This window comes from Lonchura striata, chromosome Z (genome assembly GCF_046129695.1).
Source record: "Lonchura striata isolate bLonStr1 chromosome Z, bLonStr1.mat, whole genome shotgun sequence".
NCBI classification, from domain to species: domain Eukaryota; kingdom Metazoa; phylum Chordata; class Aves; order Passeriformes; family Estrildidae; genus Lonchura; species Lonchura striata.
This window is the reverse complement of record NC_134642.1, coordinates 12117046-12140500: the sequence shown is the minus strand read 5'-3', so window position 1 is coordinate 12140500 and position 23455 is coordinate 12117046. Positions and strand designations below refer to the sequence as shown.

Here is a 23455-nt window from a genome sequence, read left to right as displayed (position 1 = left end):
TATTACATCAGGTGGGCCTGGAGGGGTTCTGGACCAATTTTACAGCCACTGTTTTTTCTCATGGAATAGATGAAGAAACATAAGTGTTGCCTGATATGCAAGTAAATGTGATCCTCTCAAACTAAGACTAGATTTGATTTTGAATGCAAGTGTATGACATAATTCCCTGAGATGCCTTATGGTCCAATATTTCTAACTCCGTGCTGTTGCCAGTGAATGCTAATTTTCCAGCACCCACTTCCAACATTTCATTGTCTTGCCACCAGAAATGTATTGCACATCTCCTACACAGCTCTGTGGCAGTACACCCCTACTGGAATTTTTAAAAGATACTGATCCCTGACTAATGCTTTTATTTCTTACTTAGGTTTATCAGTGGCTGTTATTTCCTCCAGTGTTTTTTCTGACTATACAGAAAGCAGAGTTTATGTCACTAGAGTGATTAGGTCAACTTGTTATTTCTGTCTTATTACGCCAAGTTTACCTAGAGACATCACTCAGTTTTGGTTTTGCAGTTTCAGCTGAAGACTAGTAAAATATTGTAAAATAATCACTGTAGTTTTTACATGTGAGTACTGAGAGAGTATATGTGAGAAGGAGGGAGGAGTTGGGGAAAGAATTTTTAGGAGGAAAGCCTTGAGGTTCCTAATGTTCAGCATTGGTGCATTCTTTGCATATAATTTGAGAATAGCCAATTAAAAGAAGACACAACTTCACATAAATCTGCCCCTTTATCTGGCAGATGCAGGAATTCTGAACTGGGCAAGACAATATTCAGGCTTATAGCCCAATGAAAGCTTTTCAGAGGCTTGATACTGCTCACCAAGTTGTTGGGACGGAAACTGGAGAAGAAGGAGCAAGAGCTCTGTCCTGTGAAGTGCAATGTGAACTGCTGCAGGGAAGAAGAGACATTTGCAAAACACAAACTTTTTTATTTTCATACCTTGTTTAAGAAGTATACCATTATACTGGTTAAATTGAACCATACTAAAGTTACTGTTTTCAGTTTACCTCTTGTAGATTACTTGTGGTTTCTAAGATTTTGCTCTTCATGTGATAATACTTTGAAATGTGATGGCTATCTGTACAATTCTAACTCAGAAGATGTGCATTTTAATTCTTTGGCCAAAAGTTAGCCATAATATTATTTTCTAGATACACATCATATAGTCACTCTGAGAGTGACAGATAGAGTCAGCCACAGTTAACATCTGATTTCTGATGTTGGCTGAGTAGCCAGCGCCATTAATATACATTGTAAGTAGCACTCAATATAATTAGAATCCACATAAAAAAGACACATTGAGTTGGATAAAGAGGAAGTAATTAAAACCATAGTATATTATATACCTAAAGGCGCAGAGTTAAGGCTTCCATGGCAACCTTAACTCTGCATTTCCTGCCTTTAGTGATTTCAAAAGCTCAGCTTCACTCTTGCTTTAATATAGTATTCATACTGAATATTTTCACCAATAGAAAGGTTATTCTGAAACCTGACATTTCTAGGACTCCTAATACTAACCCAGTTTGCACAGCAACAACTATAAATTATTCAGAAGAAACTGAACTGATACATAGTGCACAACAAAGACTGAACTTGCTTTAAGCTGGTGTAATGTATTATGGATACATGGTAACCTCTTCATATATAAAATGCTTGCAGCTCCCCTTTGGATCTCTATTTCACTGCCTCTGTGATGCTGGCTGAAGAAGTATCTGGCCTGAAAAACACCACATTACACTGAAGATGAGAAGGAATATGCCTGCAAATATAAAATTAGAAAAATATTTTATTTTAATTACAACTCATGAAAAAACATTAGCAAGTATGCCTGGAAATTGGTGGTGGTGGTAATAAATATGAGCAACAGTGTGGATTACTGTTTAAAATTGTTCCAATTTTGAACTTCTAACTTTTGCTTAGACTTCTGTAGCTTGTTTCAGGAAGTGTGTATGGCATAGATGTATGTGTCTCTCTCTTGGCTACCTGCACTTTAACATGAGTGTCAACTTTTATGGCTTACTAGTAATATAAATACTATTGGTTTGAGATAGCATTGAATAGGCACTTCATTTTCAGAGCCAAAGTACATAGGACCAACCCTTTATAGGACACTTTACTTAAATGTTTATTAAAAACTGTCTTCAGTTATTCCTATTATAGGGCTTCATAGAAAAGTTTTGAAGAAAATATCTATTTGCATCATATTGCAAAGCTTAAGGTAATCCTTGTTCTTGTTAGCAAAAATGTTCTGATTTCTTAAGTAAAACTCCTAAACACAAGTACATTTTATTTTAAAGCTTTAATGGTACAGGAAAATGTACTTGTTCATCTATGTCTGTAATTATCTGAAGGATGTCAAGACAAATGATTCAGGCTTTTCTCAGTGATGCTAAGCAATAGAACAAGAGCCAATGGGCGGACATTGATGCACAGGAAGTTCCACTTGGACGTGAAGAATTTCTTTACTGTGCAGTGACTGAGCAGTGGAACAGATTTCCCAGAGAGGGTGTGGAGTCTCCCTCACTGGAGATATTCAAGAACTGTCTGGACACAATCCTTGAAATGTGCTCTGGGACAGCCCTACTGGAGCAGGGAGGTTGGACCACATTGACCCACTGCAGTCCCTCCCAACCTGACCCATTCTGTAATTATGCCAAATGTATTTGAAATTTGGAAAACTGTAGAACAGCTTTTGTGTAAGTAGACATGTAATACTCAAAATATTAATATCATTAACAATCTTCTCAGTGGGGCTAAGATTAAAATTAAGGAATTTCTTAGTTGATAGTTACATATCTTTGACAACAAAGCCATTATGTAAGTTTGGGGTTTTTTTCCAATAAAATGCTGTCATCATTTACACCCAAATGATGAAATTTTGTTCTTAAACATGAACAAGCTCATGAATGAATAAAACTGGGCATTCAGGAGCATTTTCCACAAACAAGTAAGCAACCAAAACCAGAGGTAAAAGTCTGAAAGACACAGTAAAGAAATATAATACAAGAGAATTCACGTTGGCCACCAAAGATAGCTCTTTCACTCTACTCAGCCTCTGGCATTACATTCAGAAGATGTCAGGAAAACATAACTCAGGTAGGAAGTTATATTTTATTTACTAATCCACAGCAGGACCTTCCCAATTTGTTCAAGTCCCAGTATGCTCATTGAGAACTCATAAATTCTCAGTGCATGCTTAAATGTATCAATTTTAAAACAAATATAAAATAGAGATAATACTGACTTTATTAAATGTTTAATTCAGTAGAGAAAAAAAAATTGTATCTGTCTGGCAGTTTAGGCATGTTACTGTATGCATGAAGATAAGTTGATGGATATTGCCTCCAGATCCATTAGCCTTAAATAAATTTCTCTCAACTACTTATAAAAACTGGGTAACAGTGGATTATCTACTAGACCTTTGTAGCAACAATAAAATTCTTATTAAAGCCTTAACCCTCAGAAACGGACATATCAGGCATGCCTTTCAAAAACTTAACTGACTAGTTTAGGGCATGAAGAACATGAATATCATCCTAAGGATACAACGGGCTAATACAAAACTGAAAAAAAACCCCAGATTTGTAGAGTTGTGCAGAATAAATTCGCTTTATCCACTGTTTTCAATCAAAATTCATGATCCTGTGTTTTAAGACATGTCACTCCTTATGCAAAAGGGAAGAGATTAAAATTTAGGAAAACTTAGACCTTCATTTAAAACACTTGTATTTAAAGGAGTGTAATTACAAAATTTACAGAAACAAAGACTGAAGTAATAAAATTACTAGCAATTACTCATTAATCTAACCAGAGCAGAGCATTAACCATGTATAACCATTAACTCTCATCAAATGCATACAGCATATATTAAACAGTAATCTAATGGTGCACTACAAAATCCTCATCTGAAGAAGATACAGGGATAATTCATACATAGTCATCCCAAATGAAGATAACTATAAGTACATATTTTGCTATAAGTAATCATTTTAGATTTATTAAATCTCTATTTTAACTGGATTTAAAAATTTAAAGTTGGAATTCACAGATTTAACTGACATGCTTGCAGAGTTACCTCACATTTTCATTTGGGAGCCATGATATTAATTACATTTAATAAATTCTGTACTGTATATTATGTGATACCTATATGCATATAAAATTAGTATAGTGTATGTAATAAATACTTTAAAAGCACTGAAGAAATCATATAAGGGCATCACTGAATCTGGCTGAAGGTTGAACATCAGTACAAGAATGCTGCACAGTGGGGAAACAAGACTGCATTTGTGTAATTATTAATTTTTCATTCAGTATTTTCTTGCTAAACGTTATTTTCTTGCTAAACAGTTGATGGACTTACTTTTAATGTTTTTTGTGTTATTATTAAAAACTTGTATTGTTTTCCTGTGGAAAACTGCTTTTTCCCTGGTACATAAAATTTGTTTTAAACCTAAGTCTCTGGCTTGGCTTCAATCCCAGAATATCCTGATTTCTAAATGAAATTCAAAGCATTTCATATGGGTATCATGATAAAGAAGCTTCAATCTTCACAGTGGATCCTGCACTGTATTAATCCCTGTTATACCATTTATTTCATTGTAGCTACATTTTTTATTTTAATATATGTGCTATGCTTGGTCTCAGTACCAAACATGAAAAAGGGATACTTTGAATGAAGCTGTGTTGACACAAGTTTCATTATTTCAGACCTGGTCCCAGAGACTAACAACATCATAAATTAGCATATATTACAGGTGGTTTTGAAACAAAAAAGTATGTTTGAAGTAAGTTAAATAAGTGAGTAGGGACAGAGTGTACAAATGCATGTTATTCATCACTGTTAACGAGTGCAGTAGTATAGGTGTCCTTTAATGAGGCTGTTTGCTATGGTAAAGCACATTCTAACCACACACCTCTCTGAACTCCTATAGGCCTCCCACAGTACCAAGAGGCAAAGAAAAGTCTGTAGACTTTCAAAGCTTCAACAAAGGTTTCCATAGAGAAATTGACTTTTATTCTTCATATTTTCCTTCTTGAACTACTGACAATTGAGATGCTTTGATCAAACTTTCCATCACTATTTACCTTCAGAGACTAACTAGCTAGAGCACTTCGGCTCCAAAAGCTTCAGAAAATTGCACTAAATAGGACTTTTATGTTGCACTAAATAGGGACTTTTATGTTGCATAATGATTTTCATTCTATGAGAGAGATTGCAGATGGCTCATCAGAGATCTCTTTGTCAATTACTTCTGGAAACCACTCTCTTTCCTGCATATCAGAACTAAGTATAGTTTGTAGTTTATAGAACTGACTTTAGACTCTGCCTCTATTACAGATCATAAATTTCCTTCATTGATCGCTCAGTTTCATGGCTGTTGTTCAAATAAATTCATTTTACAAATAGTTCTTTTACAACAAATATACCATTTTTTATTCTAATGCAAGCATCTTTTGAGGCAGAAAGACAAGACTAGTCCTAACACCATAATGTTTGGGGGGATCTGTTGGAATCACTAGTGCAAGTTCTCCAATTCTTTGTTGTATAGTTGTTGAGTATCTGTTGATCAACAGTCCAATTCCTGACTAAAACTAGAAGTAAGGTTTTGTATGCCTTTTCTAACAGAAGAGTATCTATAAACTAAGATCACAGTCAGGGTCAGGAAGAAAGACAGCACACATTGAAAAAAATAGAACAGCTCTCAGCACATCAAAGCACAGAGATTTGTCTCAGAAGGCTGTTGGCAATTTGTAAAATGTCAGGTTATTTCAGGTGCCTCACTGAAATGTGCAGCTAGGTTGACAAGTGAATGCAGGCAAGACATGGGAAAAAAATGTTTAAGAGTTAACAGTCTGTGCCAAAAAAAAGTTATTCAGTATCTCGATTGATGCAAACACAAAATCAGTGTGCCTTTTGCCAAGAAGCAGAGGAAAGGAAACCAGGAAAATACATAGCAACACAAGTTACTTCAATCAGTCAAGGCATTTCTAAATTATTTTTTCTTTCTTTTTTCATTTTTGCTGTATAAAAAGATGTTGATTTTTAATAACCTGCTCTAAACACTGCCTGCTGCCAAATATACTGATTGTGTTAGGTTAGACTTGTCATAGACCTCATGGCAAATGTGAGAAACCTAGAAGCAGCACATGTTTTGGTTAATGGATAGATTATGGTGAGAAAAGCAGTCAAACGATCCAGAGAATGCAATTTGGATGTGGCAGGTGGGGAGCTATAAAGACTTGTATCACAGATTTCTAATAGTTAAGACACAAAGTTTAAGTCTTGAGCAGAAAGTAGAAAGTTAAGTCTTGACTCCAAACAAACAATGCAGAAAGATTGTCATTGTTTAATCCCGTCTTGCAACCAGCGCTACACAGCCACTTCCTCACTTCTCCACTATCAAAATCTGTGACAGAACCAGAAGCGCAAAAGTTAGAAAACATGGCTTGAGATACAGACAGTTTAATAGAAAAAGCAAAAGCTGTGCATGCAAGCACAATAAGCAAAATAAGGAATTTATTCACTGCTTCCCATGGACAGGCAGGTGTTCAACCAGCAGAGCTGGACTCCATCACAAGTCATGGTTACTCAGGAAAACAAACATTGTAATTCCAAATGCCCTCTGTTCTTCCTTCTTCCCCCCAGTTTATATCCTGGGCATGATGGTCTGGAATATCCCTTTGGTCAGTTTCCATCACTGTCCACCTGTGTCTCATCCCAACCCCCCAAGCACCCCCAGTCTGCTCACCAGAATAAAAAGTTCTTATGAGAAATTTCTTTGTGGCTGAACTTTGCTTTACATCTTCATTCCAAGTATGCCACTAGGATTTGTCTCTCATAAACGTAATGCTAACCACAAACAGACCCTTATAGGAAAATTCCATGTCATAGCCAAGACAATGAAGTCCTTTCACAGCCCAGACTTTCCCTTGCCAGTCCATTTGCAGTCCCACTTTGTTGCTTTCTTATCTGTTAAGCCTATCTCAGAGTAGCCAGAACCTTAAACAGGAACAACTCCAGCTGTGGACTGATCTCAGCTGAGCGAGCCTCCACTAAGAATTTTGAAGCACAGGAAGCTTTCAACTTACCCTTTCCCTCTCAAACATGGGAGCTTCAGCAGTGTATCTATGCACGCACAAACTCACTGTTTCTGTACCTGCTCCTGCCAAGAGCTCACACTGTACTCCTCAAGAAGGAATCACATTAAAGAGGACATTGCGGTGATGGCGTGTGTCAAGTGATGGGCAACAAAGCTGGTGAAAGGACTAGAAAATACATCATGTGAAGAACAGACAAGGGAGCTGAGTTTCTTTAGTCTCATGATGAGGAGGCTCAAGGGGCACCTTATCACTTTCACAGCTCCCTGAAAGGAAGGTGCCAGGTGGGAGATGGTCTTTCCTATGGTGCCTGCAGGATTACAGGAAATAGCCTTTAATTTTGACAGGGGAGATTCAGATTACATATTAATTTTTTTCCCTCTCTATTATTAGGGTGGTTAAGCATTGGAATAGATTGCCTAAGGAAGTAATTGAATCACCTTGAGATGTCCTTGAGGTGTTTGGATGTGGTGCTGGGTGGTAAATTTAGGGATTACAGTGGTAGTGCTGGATGGATGGTTGATGGACTGACTGCAGGGATCTTAAAAATTTTCTACCAACATTTACGATTGTATGATTTTGCTTCTGACATCCTTCAGGCGCAAAGCATTTCAATATGTTTGTGACCCCAGATTAATTTTATAATCCATGTCGGCCAAATCCCAGTATTTAGCCAAATACAATATCTTGGAGACACACTTCTGAAGTACTCAGAAACAGCTAGTCTGCCAGTAACTACAGAAATAAAACCGGCCGCACCGCCGCGCCTGCCCCGAGCCCGGCCAGGACCGGCCTCCGCCGCCACCTCCCACCCGCCCCTCACGAAAGCGCCCGCCCCGCGCATGCGTCCCGCCGCGCCGCTAGGGGGCGGCCGCGGCGGGAGGCGGCGGCGAAGCGGCGCAGGAGCGGAGGGAGAGAGGGAGAGGGAGGGAGAGAGGGAGAGGGAGGGAGGGAGGGAGGGAGGGAGGGAGGGAAGGAGGAAGGGAGGGAGAGAGGGAGAGAGAGGGCGGTGCTTCCTGCGGCGGCGCGGCCCCTTCCTGCCGCATGCCGGCCCCTTCCTTCCTGCGGGTCCCTGCATCCGGAGACCGGGACGGTGCTCGGCTGCGGAAACTGCTCTCCGCTGCCCGCCCCGCGCAGTGCTGCCCGCAGGCTCGCCCCGCCTGCCTCCGCTCAGACCCTGCGTGAGTGTCCTGTGGGGGTCCTGTGTGCCAGGGGGACGCGTGGGGGGGCCGGGCTCTGGCCCCGGGCGTGGCAGCGGGCCCGGACGCCTCTCCCAGTATGGGGGCTGGAGGCTGGCGAGCTTCCGTGTGCTTCCGTGTGCTTCCGTGTGTTTCCGTGTGCTTCCGTGTGTTTCCGTGTGCTTCCGTGTCTTCCGTGTGCTTCCGTGTGCTTCCGTGTGCTTCCGTGAGCTTCCGTGTGCTTCCGTGTGCTTCCGTGTGTTTCCGTGTCTTCCGTGTGCTTCCGTGTGCTTACCTGCGCGTTCACTCGTCTGGCTCTGTGGGAGATAAGTGCTTGTTTAGAAACAGTGCTCAAAGGGACAAAGACCCCTGAACTGTAAGTTACGGAGCTTGTTTAGAAGAGCCTGTCAATTCCTGGCGAGGTAACCAGTGCTGGAAATCACGGTACAGGTCCTTGTCGCTGTTGTGAGACAGCGGTGTTGCTGCATTGTTTTGGTTTCGGAAAGGTAACTCCTCCATTGCTGGTCTTCTTGGTGTTTACAGCTTCAAAGGCTAAACCGAACATGTGTTTCTTCTGTGCCTAACTCTTGAATTCTCGCTCATCGTTCTGTTACTAGCTAGTTGTATCCATAAACGGCTTATCTGTACGGTTTGCTGTGCAGGCTGCCTGATCTGCTCAGAGGGGAGTGAGGCATGTTAACTGTTGTTCTGTCTACTGGAAATGGAAAAGTTTGGACAGCACATAAATACTCATCCAGACTAAATGTCAAGTGACTTACTTGTTATGCAACATGATGTGATTTCTTCAGGAGAACTGAAAGTGAACATCCAAAGAGTAACTTTCATAATGCATAATGCTTCCCCTCACCTACCTCATCAAATGGGGAATAAAAATAAGAACCGTAATAGCTTTCTCTTAGAGCTAGTACAGCAATGTGCACCTATTTTCTATTAACTAGTGTGGGTTCTTATCACAGGAAATAAGGAGCAAACCCAAACCATATAAACTCCTTCTTAATTCTCTTATGCTCTGTCCTAATGCTGTCTGCAGTGACAGTAGGAGCTATCTGGCTAGTTGTACCAAAATGAATTTTTAGTCAAAAAGATAGTAAATCTATATTTTTCTGTGACAGAATCTGTTCAGTAAAATAGTACTATATATGTATAATAAAGCATGATTAACTTAGTTGCAATTGGTGTAATAATTTTTCTGCTTTTTTTACATTTCATGTTGTGAAAAAATACTAACTTCATGACCTAACTTGTAGTTCATGATTAGCTGCACCTTCATGCTCTTATGATGTACTCAGGAGTTTCTTTCCATATATTGTGAACCTCATTGTGGAATGTTTCAAATACGAAACAAATTCAAATACTGCTGTACATGGTACTTTTCCCTGAAATGAAAACTGTTATGTCTTGTGACGTGGCATTTTTTTAAAATTAAACTTAAGATTGAGGGGGGGGTCATATAAAAATTCACTTTTAAACATAAATAAAGTAAGCAGTAATTATGAAATTTCAAAGTGTGCAGTATTTTTATTCAGTGTCTAATACTCAAAGTAGGTCCTGTGATCACCTGCTTAAGCAATTCCTGGAAGTATATTCTAGCTTAGTTGAATTTTTAAACCAAGACCTTAAAAGGTAACTGGTATTTCTTTTTGGTTTATTTTTTTTTCTTTCTTTCTGTGGTTTTTTTTGTTTTTTTTTTTTTTAGATAAAAGGATACATGTTCACTTCGAGTAGAAAGGAGCATGTTCCCAAATTCTTCCAACTTGGGTCGTCCACCCTTTCCTCCAAAATATCAACAACAGAGTACTTTCTTCACTAAACTTCCTGTAAATATACCTCCTACTCTTCTTTCTCCCCAGCAAATTGTCGTTCCTACGTTTCATTTTCGCAGCGCAGTGTAAGTACAGTAAGATTTGGTAGTAGGGGTTGGGTCTGAAAGAAATATTTCTCTTCATAGAGGATGGTTTTCACTATAACATTGAACTGCACTGAACTTCACAAAATGTGAAGATGTCATGCAAATAAAAAACAGCTATATAATTTATCTTATGGACCTGCAAATCTAAATGCTCACCTGCGATGAATAATACATGAGATGTAATTGCACTGATCAGAATTGTTAATCCACAGTTCAGTTTTAAAGATCTTCAATCATATTTGTTTATTGGGGAAAACAGGAAGACCATGAGAAGGAGAAGAAACGTTTATTCTTGATTTTGTATTTGAAGACACTGTAGTGTTGTTTAGGCTTTTGAATTTAAAAGTTCCTCAAATGAATTTGTTTGCTAACCCTTTCTTATACATATGCTGTCAAGAATGAGCATTTTCTGTTTTTAATGAAATACATATTATAAACTGAAATATATCTTCATATTGAATACAAAAGAAAGACGTAGTCCTTCTAAAAACAACCCAAATGACAGAACTTGTAGAATTTAATATTCAGTTAACAACAACTACCAACCCATGAAAAGTATCTTGGTTATCTTATGAATATTGTTACTGACTGTAGTCTTTCTAGAGCTGTTTTGAATGGGAGCATTGAAGTTACTCCAGTTGTTACTCCAGTTGTTAAACCAGTGACTTATAGAAGTGGCAGTCCAGTGTCTACGTCAGATGTCCTGATGTCATTTCAAGGAAGAAAGTAAGTTCATTGAATGTGTGTGACTAATAGTGGTTGTAATGGTGGTTGTGAAGTTCCTCTGATATCAATTTTTTGTGCAGTTTCAGTTATGTTAGAAATTGCAGTACTGAATACTTTTTTCTTTTTGATGGAAACCGGCCATGTATTAGCTCTTTAAAGCATTGTATCTGTTTGAGAATCTTAGTACTCAGAACTGACTTCCTAGATTTTCTCTACTGGCCTCTGTAGACTTGCAGAAGTGATTAAGTGATTTATATATTTACTGCAGTGAATTGTGGTCTGTGTGGGCTTGACTTTAAACTGGTTTGTGTCAACGAATGTTCTTTTCCTGTTAATTTGTCATGTTAAAAATAAAGAGTGCACCCTCAAGATTTTATGGGAATTGTCATGCTTTCCTGATGGCACATTGTTTTTCCTTTTCTTAACTATGTGATGTATTATTTTTCAAATGCAAGGTATTAAATTCAAGCATGTGTAAGTTCTTTTTTTTAAAGAGGATTTTATGGAAACCTAGGTTTTGTACTTTTTTTTATTAACTTGAATTTACATTACTACCTTTGTTATTTTAGTTACCACAGAAAGGGAAATTTTGCATAAATGTAGGGTTTAATTTTCTTTTAATGCTTTATAAAAAATCCTGTTCTCTTTATTAGTTCAGATATTCTAGCTGATACATGTTTCTAGTAATTGTGGGAATCAACTGATTGGAAGGAGATTCTATGTGTCCTCAGTACTATCTCCTGAATGCTATTTCTCCACCAAATCTAACATGAAAAAATAAGCGCAATCAAATAAATGCTATTAAGTTATAGCTGAGTGTGTAATTATCCCATGGACTAAGGAAGCTCCTGGTTTCGTGCTGCCTGCATAATTTCCTCTTGAGCAGTCTGTTCTATGACAAATAGTGCTATGCTGGGAGTTTTGTAGTCAGCTTAAACAAATTTGTCATGTAGATTTCAGTTGGCTAAATGCAGACACTTGCCTTAAAGAATCACATCAATCCAGTTCTCATGTAGTGTGGGAACTCAAAATGTCTCTCAGACATTTTTAGAGGTTCCAGGCCTTGGTCAGAAGCATTCTAGACCCTGGCAGACAGCTGAAAAACAACTGTGATTTTGAGTTTGAGCCATGGAATGAATTACCAACTTTGGAGGTGGAACGAGCAGTCACAAAAGGTTAGATAGTATAGTAAAAGTAGTTACAAAGTAGAGGGGAAATTTTTTTAGTATTGTACAGGGGGGTTTTAGTGCATGTACAGGGGGGTTTTTACTTTGTACATGGGGGTCAGAAGTTCTAAGATGGAGGAAAGTGGGCTGAACCCATCCTTCTTCCTTCTTCTTCCTTACCTCCATGTTCTTGGTGATGTTGGCACTCATAGATTGGTTTAGAGTAGAAAAACACTTGGCAACGTAGGTAGTAGGTATTGGGGAATAATTGTAAACATGTTATACGTAATATATCATATAAAAGATAGCAGCAGCCCTGGGCGGAGAGAGAGACGAAGAAGACAGCAGATAGAGAGGATGTCAGGGTGTGTGTGTGCCTCTACCCAGGCCACTGATCAAATAGCTGCAGTCCAAGAACATAATCTGTTAGATAACTAGCAATAAACTGCCTTGAGACCGAACAGCTAAAGCCTGCGGAGTTTTTCTTTGGAAGCACGGGTTGGAGGAGGAATTTCACCACCACATGTGGCCCCAAAACAAGGCTGGGGTTCTCACAATGTAGTTTCATTTCTGCGATTTTATGTTCTCTTTTCCGATTCCAGGTTTGTTTCACATAGTACCTAGGATGGGCACACCTCTTCTACAGCATACTTGAGCTTAGTGAAGTATTTATGCCATTAAGTATTAGTATTTGAACTTTGTAGAAACTGTCTTTTAATCATAACTTGGAGCTTGTGAACTAGAGGAATTACACAGTGTCTCTCTCTCTAGGAGACAAAGTCAACAGCGTGTTCCAGATGATGCCAAACGGCAGAGGATTCATTCCCATGATTCTGATACAGCTGTAGTTAACCAAGCAGTGCCTTTGCCAGAAGAAGGTAGACGCTCCTTCCCAGCTTCAGTTTCAGTTCCGTCTCCAGTGTTGCATGCTCATGGCTCGCCAGTCTTACTTGGATGTGTCCCTCCTTTTCAAGATACTTTGTTTCCAGCTCCTACAGAAATCAAGCTCCCTGTTGCCAAGGACGAGGTAATGGCTTTCTGTACCTGTGCTTTACTTCTGTCTTCTGAGTAGGCAGAATGTAGAGGTACTGTAGGAGACCACAGACATTTCTGCCAGGGATTTTGACAGTATCATGGGATATCTATTGGTAAGCTGCCCTTAGAAGTAGTATCAGTAAGTGGTACCAGTCAGGGGTTTTGACAGTATCATGGGATATTGATAAGCCACCATTAGAAGTAGTATCAATAAGCATAACTGCCATGTGGTTCTGTATCACTTGTTCTGTATCACTTCCTTGTCTGTGCTTGGGTTTGAAGCATTTTTATGATGGCAAGGGAAATCAGAGTATTGTTTCCTTGTGTTGTTCATTTACATCCTGACATCAAGAAACCTGTATGTCTGCTGTAGGAAGTAAAAGTTGGAGAATAGTCCATTTCTCATATGATTGGATGTGGAGAAAATCCTGACTAAAAAGAAATCCACCGTAGTAATATAAGAGAAGCCCATACAGTATTTGACCTGTAAAGATGTTTGCTACCTCTTTTAAAGAAAGCATAAGAGTTATTGTTATAGCTGTTCTGGAATATAGAAGAGAATGGAGTGGACTTCAGAGCTGTTTCTTATTCTGCATCTACATGACAGAAGGGGTTTGAGTTTTTTAGTGTAAATATGCCTGTTGATTATAGAATGTAACAGTGTTGGGAAGGGAGAACAGTCAATATCTCCTTCCAACAGAGATGTGACTTCTTAATTTGTTTATGTGGGATAAAAAGTAAAGCTAATTTAAATCAGGTTTTTTAATGATATTTTTCTCCCTATTACTGGTAGACAAACTGCTGACAATAAAGTCAGCAGAAAATGCCTCTGGTCTTTCACTACTTATTCCCTGAAATACTGCATGTACTGATAATGCAGAAATCATTTTCTGTGGTTTGCCATTCTATAATAAATGGAACAAATTTAAATTTAAAAACTTAGCAGAAATTTCTTTAAGGAACTATTGATTGTGAGTTTAAGTGCAGTCAAACTCTAGACAGTGGAGTAGGTCATGTGAAATGGTGCTGGGCTTTGCATTAAAAAAAAAAACAGTCTTCTGTGTTTCATGTAATTGCATCCGTGGCAAGAAAGAATGTTCACATGTTCACTTTTCTATGTCTTTACTTTTTGTATGTGTGTGTCCAGTTAAGTAAACAGGTTTTGGAGTGGTTTCAAGTATGTTGTCAGCAGCCCTCTGATTTGAACAGAAAAGAACTTTGCAGAAAAGAACTCCAGAGAGAAATTCAGCTAATTTTTCCACGTATGTGTTGAATCTAATTACGTAATATCAGTTTGCATGTTCTTCAAGTTTGTGATTCTCTCTTTCTCTCAAACTATAATATGTCATGTCATGTTTATTTTTTGTTACTCTTCTTTTACAGAGAGCAGACTTTTTTTGGTTGGGTCCTCACTGAATGGATTTGGCACTCGTACTAGTGATGGTGATTTGTGCCTGGTGGTTAAAGAAGAACCAGTAAGTAGTTTAAGATGTATGTAGTTAAAACAAAGTCTGGTTTTATCTATGTGCTGTTAAAAGCCTGGATCCTGAAATGATAAAAAAATGCTCAAATCTTGTTGATTTAATAACGTCCACTCATAATATCTGCAAATTATGAGCCCAGTAATGTGCAGATACTAACTCAACCCTAACAACCTAACAAAACGTATTTTTAAAGCTTTACCTTCAATTCATAAGTGCAAAAATAATGCAAAAGGGAAGCAGATGCCTAGAATGATGAAGAAAACTGGTTAGAGAACTCTTATAAATGTAGAAACAATTTCTAATAAGTAAAATTTCATATTATTTAGATTCATAGCTACCAATTTTAGTGATCAGGAATAAAAATGTATTTAGTATCTTAAATATTTTTAGTGAGGAAAAATACTGTGAGTAGAAATTAGGTAAACAGAAGGGATATCTGAAAGAAATTTAAATAGATTATAATCTTGAAAGAATTGAAGCATAATTTAAAGGAAAAAAGAGGGCATTTTTGTATAAATGGGGCTAGGTTTTCATCTAGGTCTGTGATTTTTGAATGTTGGATAATCACCTTGAATATTGAGTATGGATTTTTCTGTCTGGCATTTACTGTGATAAATGTGTATGTAGGCTGTAGAATGTGTTGGTGTTCATGTTCATGTATTATTCTGAGAACTAATTTCATTTTAAAAGCAAAGCATGCTTACTTTTAATGTTTAAATGAGAGATACCAAATTCTTTTATTAATTTTAATTCCACATTTCAGGTGAATCAGAAGACCGAAGCAAGACATATACTCAGCTTAGTCCAAAAACTCTTCACTACTAAACTTTGTAAGTTACCATCTAAAGTGAGGTGATAAGATTATTGTCAGTTCTAGAAGAAGTGTTGATGCTCAATTGCAACTAATGTATGTAAGTGTGTCTTGTTTAGGTTCTAATCATACTACTCTTTGAAGAAAAACTATAAATATTTAGTAATGTTACTTGATGCTGATGAATGACAATTAGAAAAACAACAGTTTTTCCTGAAAACTAAGGGACTTCAATAATGGGTAATATCTCAGATGATTTTTGAGGTGTGGAAAAAAATTAGACGGAGTAGCTTTCTTTTTGGGAAACCTCTGTTAGTGTACTCTTGCTAATATCTTAGATTGCAGTGTCTTCCTGGGAAATATACTCTTTAAGGATTTCTAAAATAAGATGTCACTCACAGTAGACTGTGTAGAATTATTTTTTTTTCTTTTGAGAAATAATTAACTTAGGGGCCTAACGAAGAAAGTAATAAATGTTGACAATGCTAGCACATACAGATAAAACATGTCAATTCATAATTTCTTTAGCTTATTGTTTAGACTCCCTTCCGATTAAGAATTCACATAGGTAGTTCTTGACCTAAATGTGAAAGCCTTCTACTTCAAAGAGGCTTTTGTATCTTCCTTTGAATTATGAAATACTCTAACATTTACTGATATAAATGACTTTATTGTGCTGCTTCCCAGACTTGTGGTAGATTCTTTGATGCTACTCCTTATAGTGATGTTCTGAACAGTCCTGCAGTCCTAAAAGGAACAAACTATAAATTTAAATGTAGACTTCAAAATTTCTTTGTTTGCAAGTATGTATGCACAGATTTTAACAGCTCATGTAGAAGAAAGACTTGATACATCTATTGCTGAATAGGCATCTGATATTTAATGCTTATTACTACCGATTATGAACATTTGCATAAGTCTGAAAATTAATCTGGGTTTGTCTGTGGTGCAGCTCTCTCCATTGCTTTCTGATAGCACAGTGATAATACATTCGTGTGTTTTCAAGGTTCAAGAAGCTTCTAAATGAGCAGTTTTTTTCAAGAGCTCTTGTTCTGTTACAAAGTCTTAGACAAAATCAGGTTTGTTTACCAGTATCAGAAAGATGTGATAGTCATGTAGAAGTGATCCCCAAGTGATTTGTGCCTTTGCCCATTTTTGATTTTGTAATTCTCTGATACCTTGCAAGTGCATTTGGTCAGCTTGGTTTAATCACAATATGGAAGTTAAGGCAGGACAAAGTGCTGCTGAGATTGCCACTCCTGTCAGGCTCTGTTTGTTGGGGTATGCAGTTCTCTTACATCATCTCTTCAGAATCTTAACATCACTGTCGCATTAATTACTGTTTGTAGTAATCTGTCCTGTGTTTGTGTATGGATGTTTTGTGAATACAACTAGGAGACAGAAGTTGGTTAAAAATGTTCAAAACCAAAAGGCTTTGCCACATGGGTCTTTACACCTAGATTTAGCTAATTTACTAGCTGTAGCTCAGTTATGCTAAGGTTTAGTACTTCTGGAACAGGAGGTGTCCTGGTCTCAGGTGAGACAGTTAATTTTCTTCTTAGCATCTGATACAGTGCTGTGGTTTGGATTTAATATGAAAATAATGTTGGTAACACACTGAAGTTTTAGTTGTTCTCAGTAGTGCTTACTATACATCAAGGAGAGCCTGTCTACATAAAATGTATGAAGCTGCTTCTGGTAATTATTTTCAAGTTTTGTGCTGCCCTGTTAGCATGTATGATAGTATCCTATAATTTTAAGGTAATACCTCTCTGACAATATTAGTTAAGTATTTCTTTCTTTTTCTGTAGAAGAAAGACTGCAGTATGTTCTCAACAAGTGTGTGAACACTCATAAAACTTACTGTTCCTTCATATGAGAGAACGGAAACAAACATAGTTCGGGCCAAACACAAAAGCTAGCAAAGTGTGTGTCAAGATGGAAGAGAAACAACAGGGAGAAAATATAAGATGCTATTTAAAATAAATAACTTGTTGCTCTGGTTTTTTGAAAGACTTAAAGGGCAAAAAGAAATAAAGAGGGTATTTGTGGCATAGGTAAAGTTTTAGAGCTTTTTTAACTCTTTTCCAGATCACTTTGGTTCAGAAACTTGGGAGAAGTTTTTTATGTCTGTGCCTCTTACAATATCTCTTTGTTCTTACACTCTGCAGTGTTGCTGTGCATTCCGATATAAGGACAGTAAAAGTCTGATTCTGTGCTTATTTTGCCCTAATTCTTTGATGGATAAATGAAGAAGCATTCCAAGTACAAATTAGATCAGTCCCTTTCACAATTTGTTTTGTTTACAGAACTTTAAGTGCCATCTCTTTTACCCTTCATATAAAGTTGAATGCAATTGTTAGATTAGGAGGTTTGGGAAGTGGATTCAAAATTTGTGTAAACTCTAGCTTGTTTTAGGTTTGTAAAAGGTAACAAGTCTGAGCAAGGAGTTTTAGTCCCATCAGATTCTAAGTCTTATAGCTGAGGCTTTTCTATGTTGTAATTCTGCATCTAGAATACCAACTAAAATGAAAATGTGTGCTGTTTTTGAGTAGTCTAATAACAGAGAAAAGTGGGAAAAAGCTTCTGATATTTTATTAATTGTTTTTGTGTATATCTAAACCACTGAGAGTAAATGTCAGACTGATTCCTCACTTCAGATTCATCTGTGTGGGATTCATTTGAAAAATACCTTGATAGGATTAGGTTGACAAGTATTTACTGTCTGCATAAATAGCAAAGCACTTATTTTCCCTTAGATTTACGAAGAGGTGCAGTAGCATTGAGAGTAGGGTATCAGAGTAGAATCTGCATAATACTGTTCTAGTGGGAAATGTGTAACAGCTGGGACAAGCAAAAGAATTTGAGCTGAGTTGAATGACTTTCAAGGACTGTGCAGATCACTGAAGGAATTCCAAAAAATCAGCAGTTATTTCATCCTGTGGTGGGTTGTACCTTTCTAGATTCTTCATGAATGTGAATTCAGACTTCTGTGTTGTCCAGTTTCTCCTTCTCTAATATAACCAAATTGATAAGTAAGAGTAGGCTATGTGCCCAGGATATCAAGGATCTTTCTGGCATATACCATGCTTGGGATTAATATTCTGCACAATTGCTTAATCTTTCAGTCTGTAAAAGAAGAGAGGGAATTAAGCTCTTCAGTCTGAAATTCTGCATTAATAAGTTATATATGAAGCAGTGCTTAGTCTTCTTTGAAGCCATTTATATTGCTTTTTGCTAAAATGAAGTGGTGTTCATGACCTTTCCATAATATGCCTAAAACTGTGGAGCAGCTGTATAGATTTCTTTTCTTGTATTTTGGTGTACCCTCTCTGGTTGTAGCTTTCATGATCACATAGTCAGTTTACTAAGGCATTTACACAACCTTCAAAATTCCACACCCTGTATTTGGGACTGTTTCTTCCCCTGTATGTATATCTAAGGTACAATATAGATTCTGCTAACAGCATCATTGGTCTGAGCCGAGAAAGAGGATATCAGCAGGAAGTTACTGCCTTCTAACTTCCTCTTACCTCTTTTACCTTCTTCTTTGCTTTTTACCACCCTGTGAAACAGATTTGGATTATGCTTTGGGCTGTATCTTCTTTTCTTAACCAGCTAATTTGACACAAGCATCATCAAGTGTAGGGAGACATTTACAGACAAGGATGTGTTTGGAAGTAGATTGTCACTAGAATGAGTTCAGTTTACCTCCAAAGAGCATTAGGAAGGTTCATAGTGAGGAAAGTTGAATTGCTGTGGCATACAGGTGGACGTTCACCATTGCCTACCATGTGTTAGTTCATTGGGAGTCATTGTCTTAAATTTGTTAGTGAATAGAGAGGAGGTAGAGAGCACTGCATGCTTTAGACTCTCACTTTAAAAATATTATGGGATGATGGAGAGAGTCCTGGATGTGTCGAAGGTGCAACTAGAATGAGTGGATGCTTGTGTTAATTTAGCAGACAGTGAACATGAATTGAAGCAGTTAATTTAAGATTCTCCCTTTAATATCAGTAAATTAGTAAGATTGTCTTTTTTTCTGAGTGCCAATCTGTGTGTTGCTTAGGCTTGTGCAATGCATTAAAATCCAGATAAAACATTGCCTCAGGTCAAATCTGTCTGATTATGCATATACACAATACAGTTTTAGAAAGTTTAAAAAAAAAAGTTTATTTTGAGTATTGCACAAATTTTGTTCCATCAAATCTGAATTTTTCATACAAAAGCAATGGAGATGATGCTGTTTAATCAAGCTGGCTGTTCAGCTGATAGAAGTATCTTGTTGCTTTTTCTGGAGGGAAAGAAAAAGTAATTTTATTCAAGGTTGGTTTTAAGTCTGTATTACATATACTGCACATGCTTATTTGTGCTAATCTGAGGTTAATTTATAAAAACAATGTGAAAATGTATGATGTTGGATATGGACAAATTCAAGTGGTCCTAGATTTGGCAACAGAAGTAATTACTAAAATTACACCTTTTGTCCAATTTCATACCATATAAGCTACAGACTCTTTATTTTCTATTACTTTCTTGGGCACAGTTCATTCATGATTGTGGGAAGCTACTGAATATAGTAGGCTTAGGTATCATGAAGTCTAGGGAATTCACAACAATATGGCTGATGCAACAGCTTTGGGAAGCTGAGTGTGGAGGGTGCATTTGGTAGCTCTATGTGAGTGGCTGAGCTTAATATGTGTGAATTTGGATGGTCTGGTATTGAGCCTGTTGGTCTATCCTGTGCAGGTAATCATCTGATAATCATCATCAACGTGGATTTTATTGCATGTCCTATCACTGTTAAAACAAAAGGCAGATAAAGCTTATTCCATTTTTGATAGAAAGCATTGTTGTGTTTTCAGTAGCATTTCCTGGTATGTACTTTATAATTCAAATTAACAGTTTTCAAAATATGTTTTAAGCCTGTCACTAGCCAATCCTGGTTGGATATGTTCTTGCTCCTTTATTTTTGTACCTTAATTACAACTATTCAGGATTTGTATTACAAGTACTGTTCCATGAAAGGATTGTAGTCCTTATGTTAAAACTTCTGGAATATATTTCCCTCAGAAAAGTCTTCTACTTTGTATTCTACTTATATTTTCTGTGATGTTTAGTTGTGGGGGGTTTTCCACCTGCTTTTGTAGCTTGTTTTTTTGCTACAGTTGCTAAAGGTTACCTAGTTTAGCACAATTCTGCTAACTTTAATAAGCTCCTATTTGCTACAAATTAGTCTGTTATATTCTATTACAGGATCTTTTATTAATATCTGGATCTTGCATGAAACTTAATTGCATATCCTTCTCCCTTTTAGCAAGCTACATTGAGCGACCTCAGCTGATCAGAGCAAAAGTGCCAATAGTGAAATTCAGGGATAAAGTCAGGCAAGTATTCTATTCAACCTAATCTTTTAGACCTTGACATGGGAAAGTATTCTATATATGTACTGCCCTTTTGAGTAGTCCTACCGTTTTGTGTGTTTATTTGCGTGGTGCTGTAATTGTATCACAAACTAGTATGCAGTGACAGTCAGCTTATTGCCTTGATGGTCTGAAGCACCTCTTGTAGCTGAGATGCTATTTGGTTCCTGTGATGTGATTTAGAAGCAGTACATCACATATTTCTGTAGGTTATTTGTACATAGTGGACTCCAAGTTAATAAATGGTTTGATGGAAAAAACAGTGGTAGGAAAAAAACTGTTGTGAAATATAATTTTACTTGCTGAGCAGACATAGCTATTGAGCTGTACAAACAACACTGAAACAAACTAGTTTGTGGTGATATTTTCTGTATTCATTGTATATTCATTATGAGAATAATTTAGAGGGATGCACTAGGACAGATAATAATGTCTTTCTTACTGTGTGTGATAAAAGTATCTGATAGGAAAAAGTCATGCAAACATTGAAATATGTTGACAGTCTTGAGTAATGTTTATTGGGCTCATTGGCTGCGTTTTGTAACACTGATATGTATCAGTTTCCTATAGTAACATCGTTTCACCCTTCTTTGTAAATTGGACTTCGAACAACTTTGTAGCTTTCTTAACCTGTCTTTGAACACCAATGTGGCTCTCTTAACCTGTCTATACAGTTCTAAAATTTTGCAACCCTGTCTCTGTCTTTTAAAAACAAATAAGCATACTTTTCTGACCCCTCCCTATGAAAGCATATTGCAACATGTTTTTATCACACTATACCTTTAGTTTTATCATGGCTAGGTTCCTGCCCTGATAAAACTAAATCTGTCATGTCTACAATTTGAACTAATCTATAGCATCAGTTTAACCTTTTGTTTCATCTGAGATTATACACACTTGTTGGGGTTTTTGCTTTACATTTTTTCTTCATCCAGTCCCATATTTACTTGAGTATAATTGCTGACCTTTTAAAAATTGGAATGCTTTTTACTTTCTCTTTTAATAGTACAGAAGGTAGTTTCTTCCATGCTTCCTGAAAGTATGGTACTTGTCAAGCTAAAATTTGGGTTATTTAGATTAGCTACATATAGCAATGCTAGTCTTTTAATATATAAATGAAATTATATACTCCTGGTACAAATATTGAATGAGTTACGGGATTATAGCAAGAATATTTTTTCCCCAATTTAAAATGAGAAAATAAACTTTAAAAAGAGACCTTTAGTATGGGAACAGATGGAAGTGATTTTGTAAGAAGATTGAGGTCTTACAGCCCATAGTACAGTCACTTTCAAAAAGTAAGTCATGATAATTGTATACCTTACAGATAGGATTTAAAGAACTCTTTATTTCCCACTAAATCAAAGTATGATCTTCTAAGAATAGAAGCAGCACATTTTATTTTTGCAGAGTTAAAAGCAGTATTGTTCGCTATCTGGTTTTCCATCATCCACATTGCTTTTGTGGAAGAGAGGAGTGGTGGTGAATATAATTTTGGGTTGGGATTTTTTTTAATTGTAGTTTGTTTTTGTTTTGTTTTCTGTCTTTACAGTTATCTTACTCTTACATAACCTGTCACCTTCATGTTTTGTATTTTTATTTAAGCATTTGTCTCTCTCCAGGCTCTCACTGGCCTCTTCTATTTTGTAGGCTCTGATGTACAAAAACATGTACACATATGTTTTTTTCCCAGAGGTCTTGCAAAATGGATTGGATATCCTGTACCCAGGGCACTAAGCCTGTGTTTGCCTAAATTGAAACTAAACATTACAAGCTTCCTGTGAGAGCTAGTTTTTTGATGCCCAGCTGCTGGGAGAAGGTGGTTGAATTCAATGGGTGTTATCTCTGTATCTGGAGATGAACATTCTAATGTGTTACCATTAACTGAAATATATATATATATTTCATATATAACTGAAAATGACTGTTTTCCCTTACTTTGATTCAGTGAATGAGAAAACATTCAGTTTGTATTTGTTCTTATATAACCTTTAAACTTGGGGGTTTATAGTGCTGTAAAAGTAGGAGATGATCAACTGCACTTAAAGATTTACCGTCTTTTTTGGTAGTTTTTCCCAGGAAATTATTCTAATGTGGTTCTGCTTCCCAACAAGCCTTTGATCAGTTATCATGATTATTATACTACAGAAGATACAAAAATCTTCCTCTTCTGCTACAGTTGATGTGCAGTTGACTCTTTTCCTCTCCTTTAGTGCTTTTTAGTAGAACTTGAGTCCAGGCATTACAAAACATTTTTCACTTGCCACCACTGCAACAGGTATTAAACATGCAGAGTAAACATGCAGTAGAACTTGCTTCAATAAGCATATGGTAAATAAGCTTGTCAATTTGGATTAATTGGAATTACACATGCAATCTGACATTTTTTGTTATATTTGAACATGCAGTTACTATTCTTATGGATGTTCATGCTTATATTTACAACTGTGATGTGGTACCTGAAGCTTTGAAACTTGTTTATTTCCTGTACTGTTATGTACTATATTCTTAAAACATATAAAAGGTTATGCTTGATACTAACTCAGCTTAAAAATTACGCAGTAGTTTTGATGCAAAGAATGTTTTGATGTAAAAAG

General features: G+C 37.0%; 1 protein-coding gene across 4 annotated transcripts in view; it reads left to right on the top strand.

Moving 5' to 3' along the window:
- Positions 1-8123: 8123 nt before the first annotated feature.
- The window catches only part of TENT2 (terminal nucleotidyltransferase 2), a 48538-nt gene continuing 33206 nt past the window's right edge, over positions 8124-23455 (top strand). The window contains exons 1-8 of one of the 4 annotated variants that reach the window (XR_002465515.3): positions 8124-8286; positions 10001-10192; positions 10808-10939; positions 12877-13132; positions 14288-14402; positions 14524-14615; positions 15388-15454; positions 20753-20822. Coding sequence is in view for 3 of the 4 variants with exons in the window: in XM_021531121.3 (XP_021386796.2) it covers positions 10038-10192; positions 10808-10939; positions 12877-13132; positions 14288-14402; positions 14524-14615; positions 15388-15454; positions 20753-20822 (887 nt within the window). In the remaining variant the exon portion in view is untranslated. Of the gene's footprint in view, positions 8287-8395; positions 8790-10000; positions 10193-10807; positions 10940-12876; positions 13133-14287; positions 14403-14523; positions 14616-15387; positions 15455-20752; positions 20823-23455 lie in introns of those variants that run through there. The other 3 variants (XM_021531123.3, XM_021531121.3, XM_021531122.3) reach the window with 3 other exon arrangements.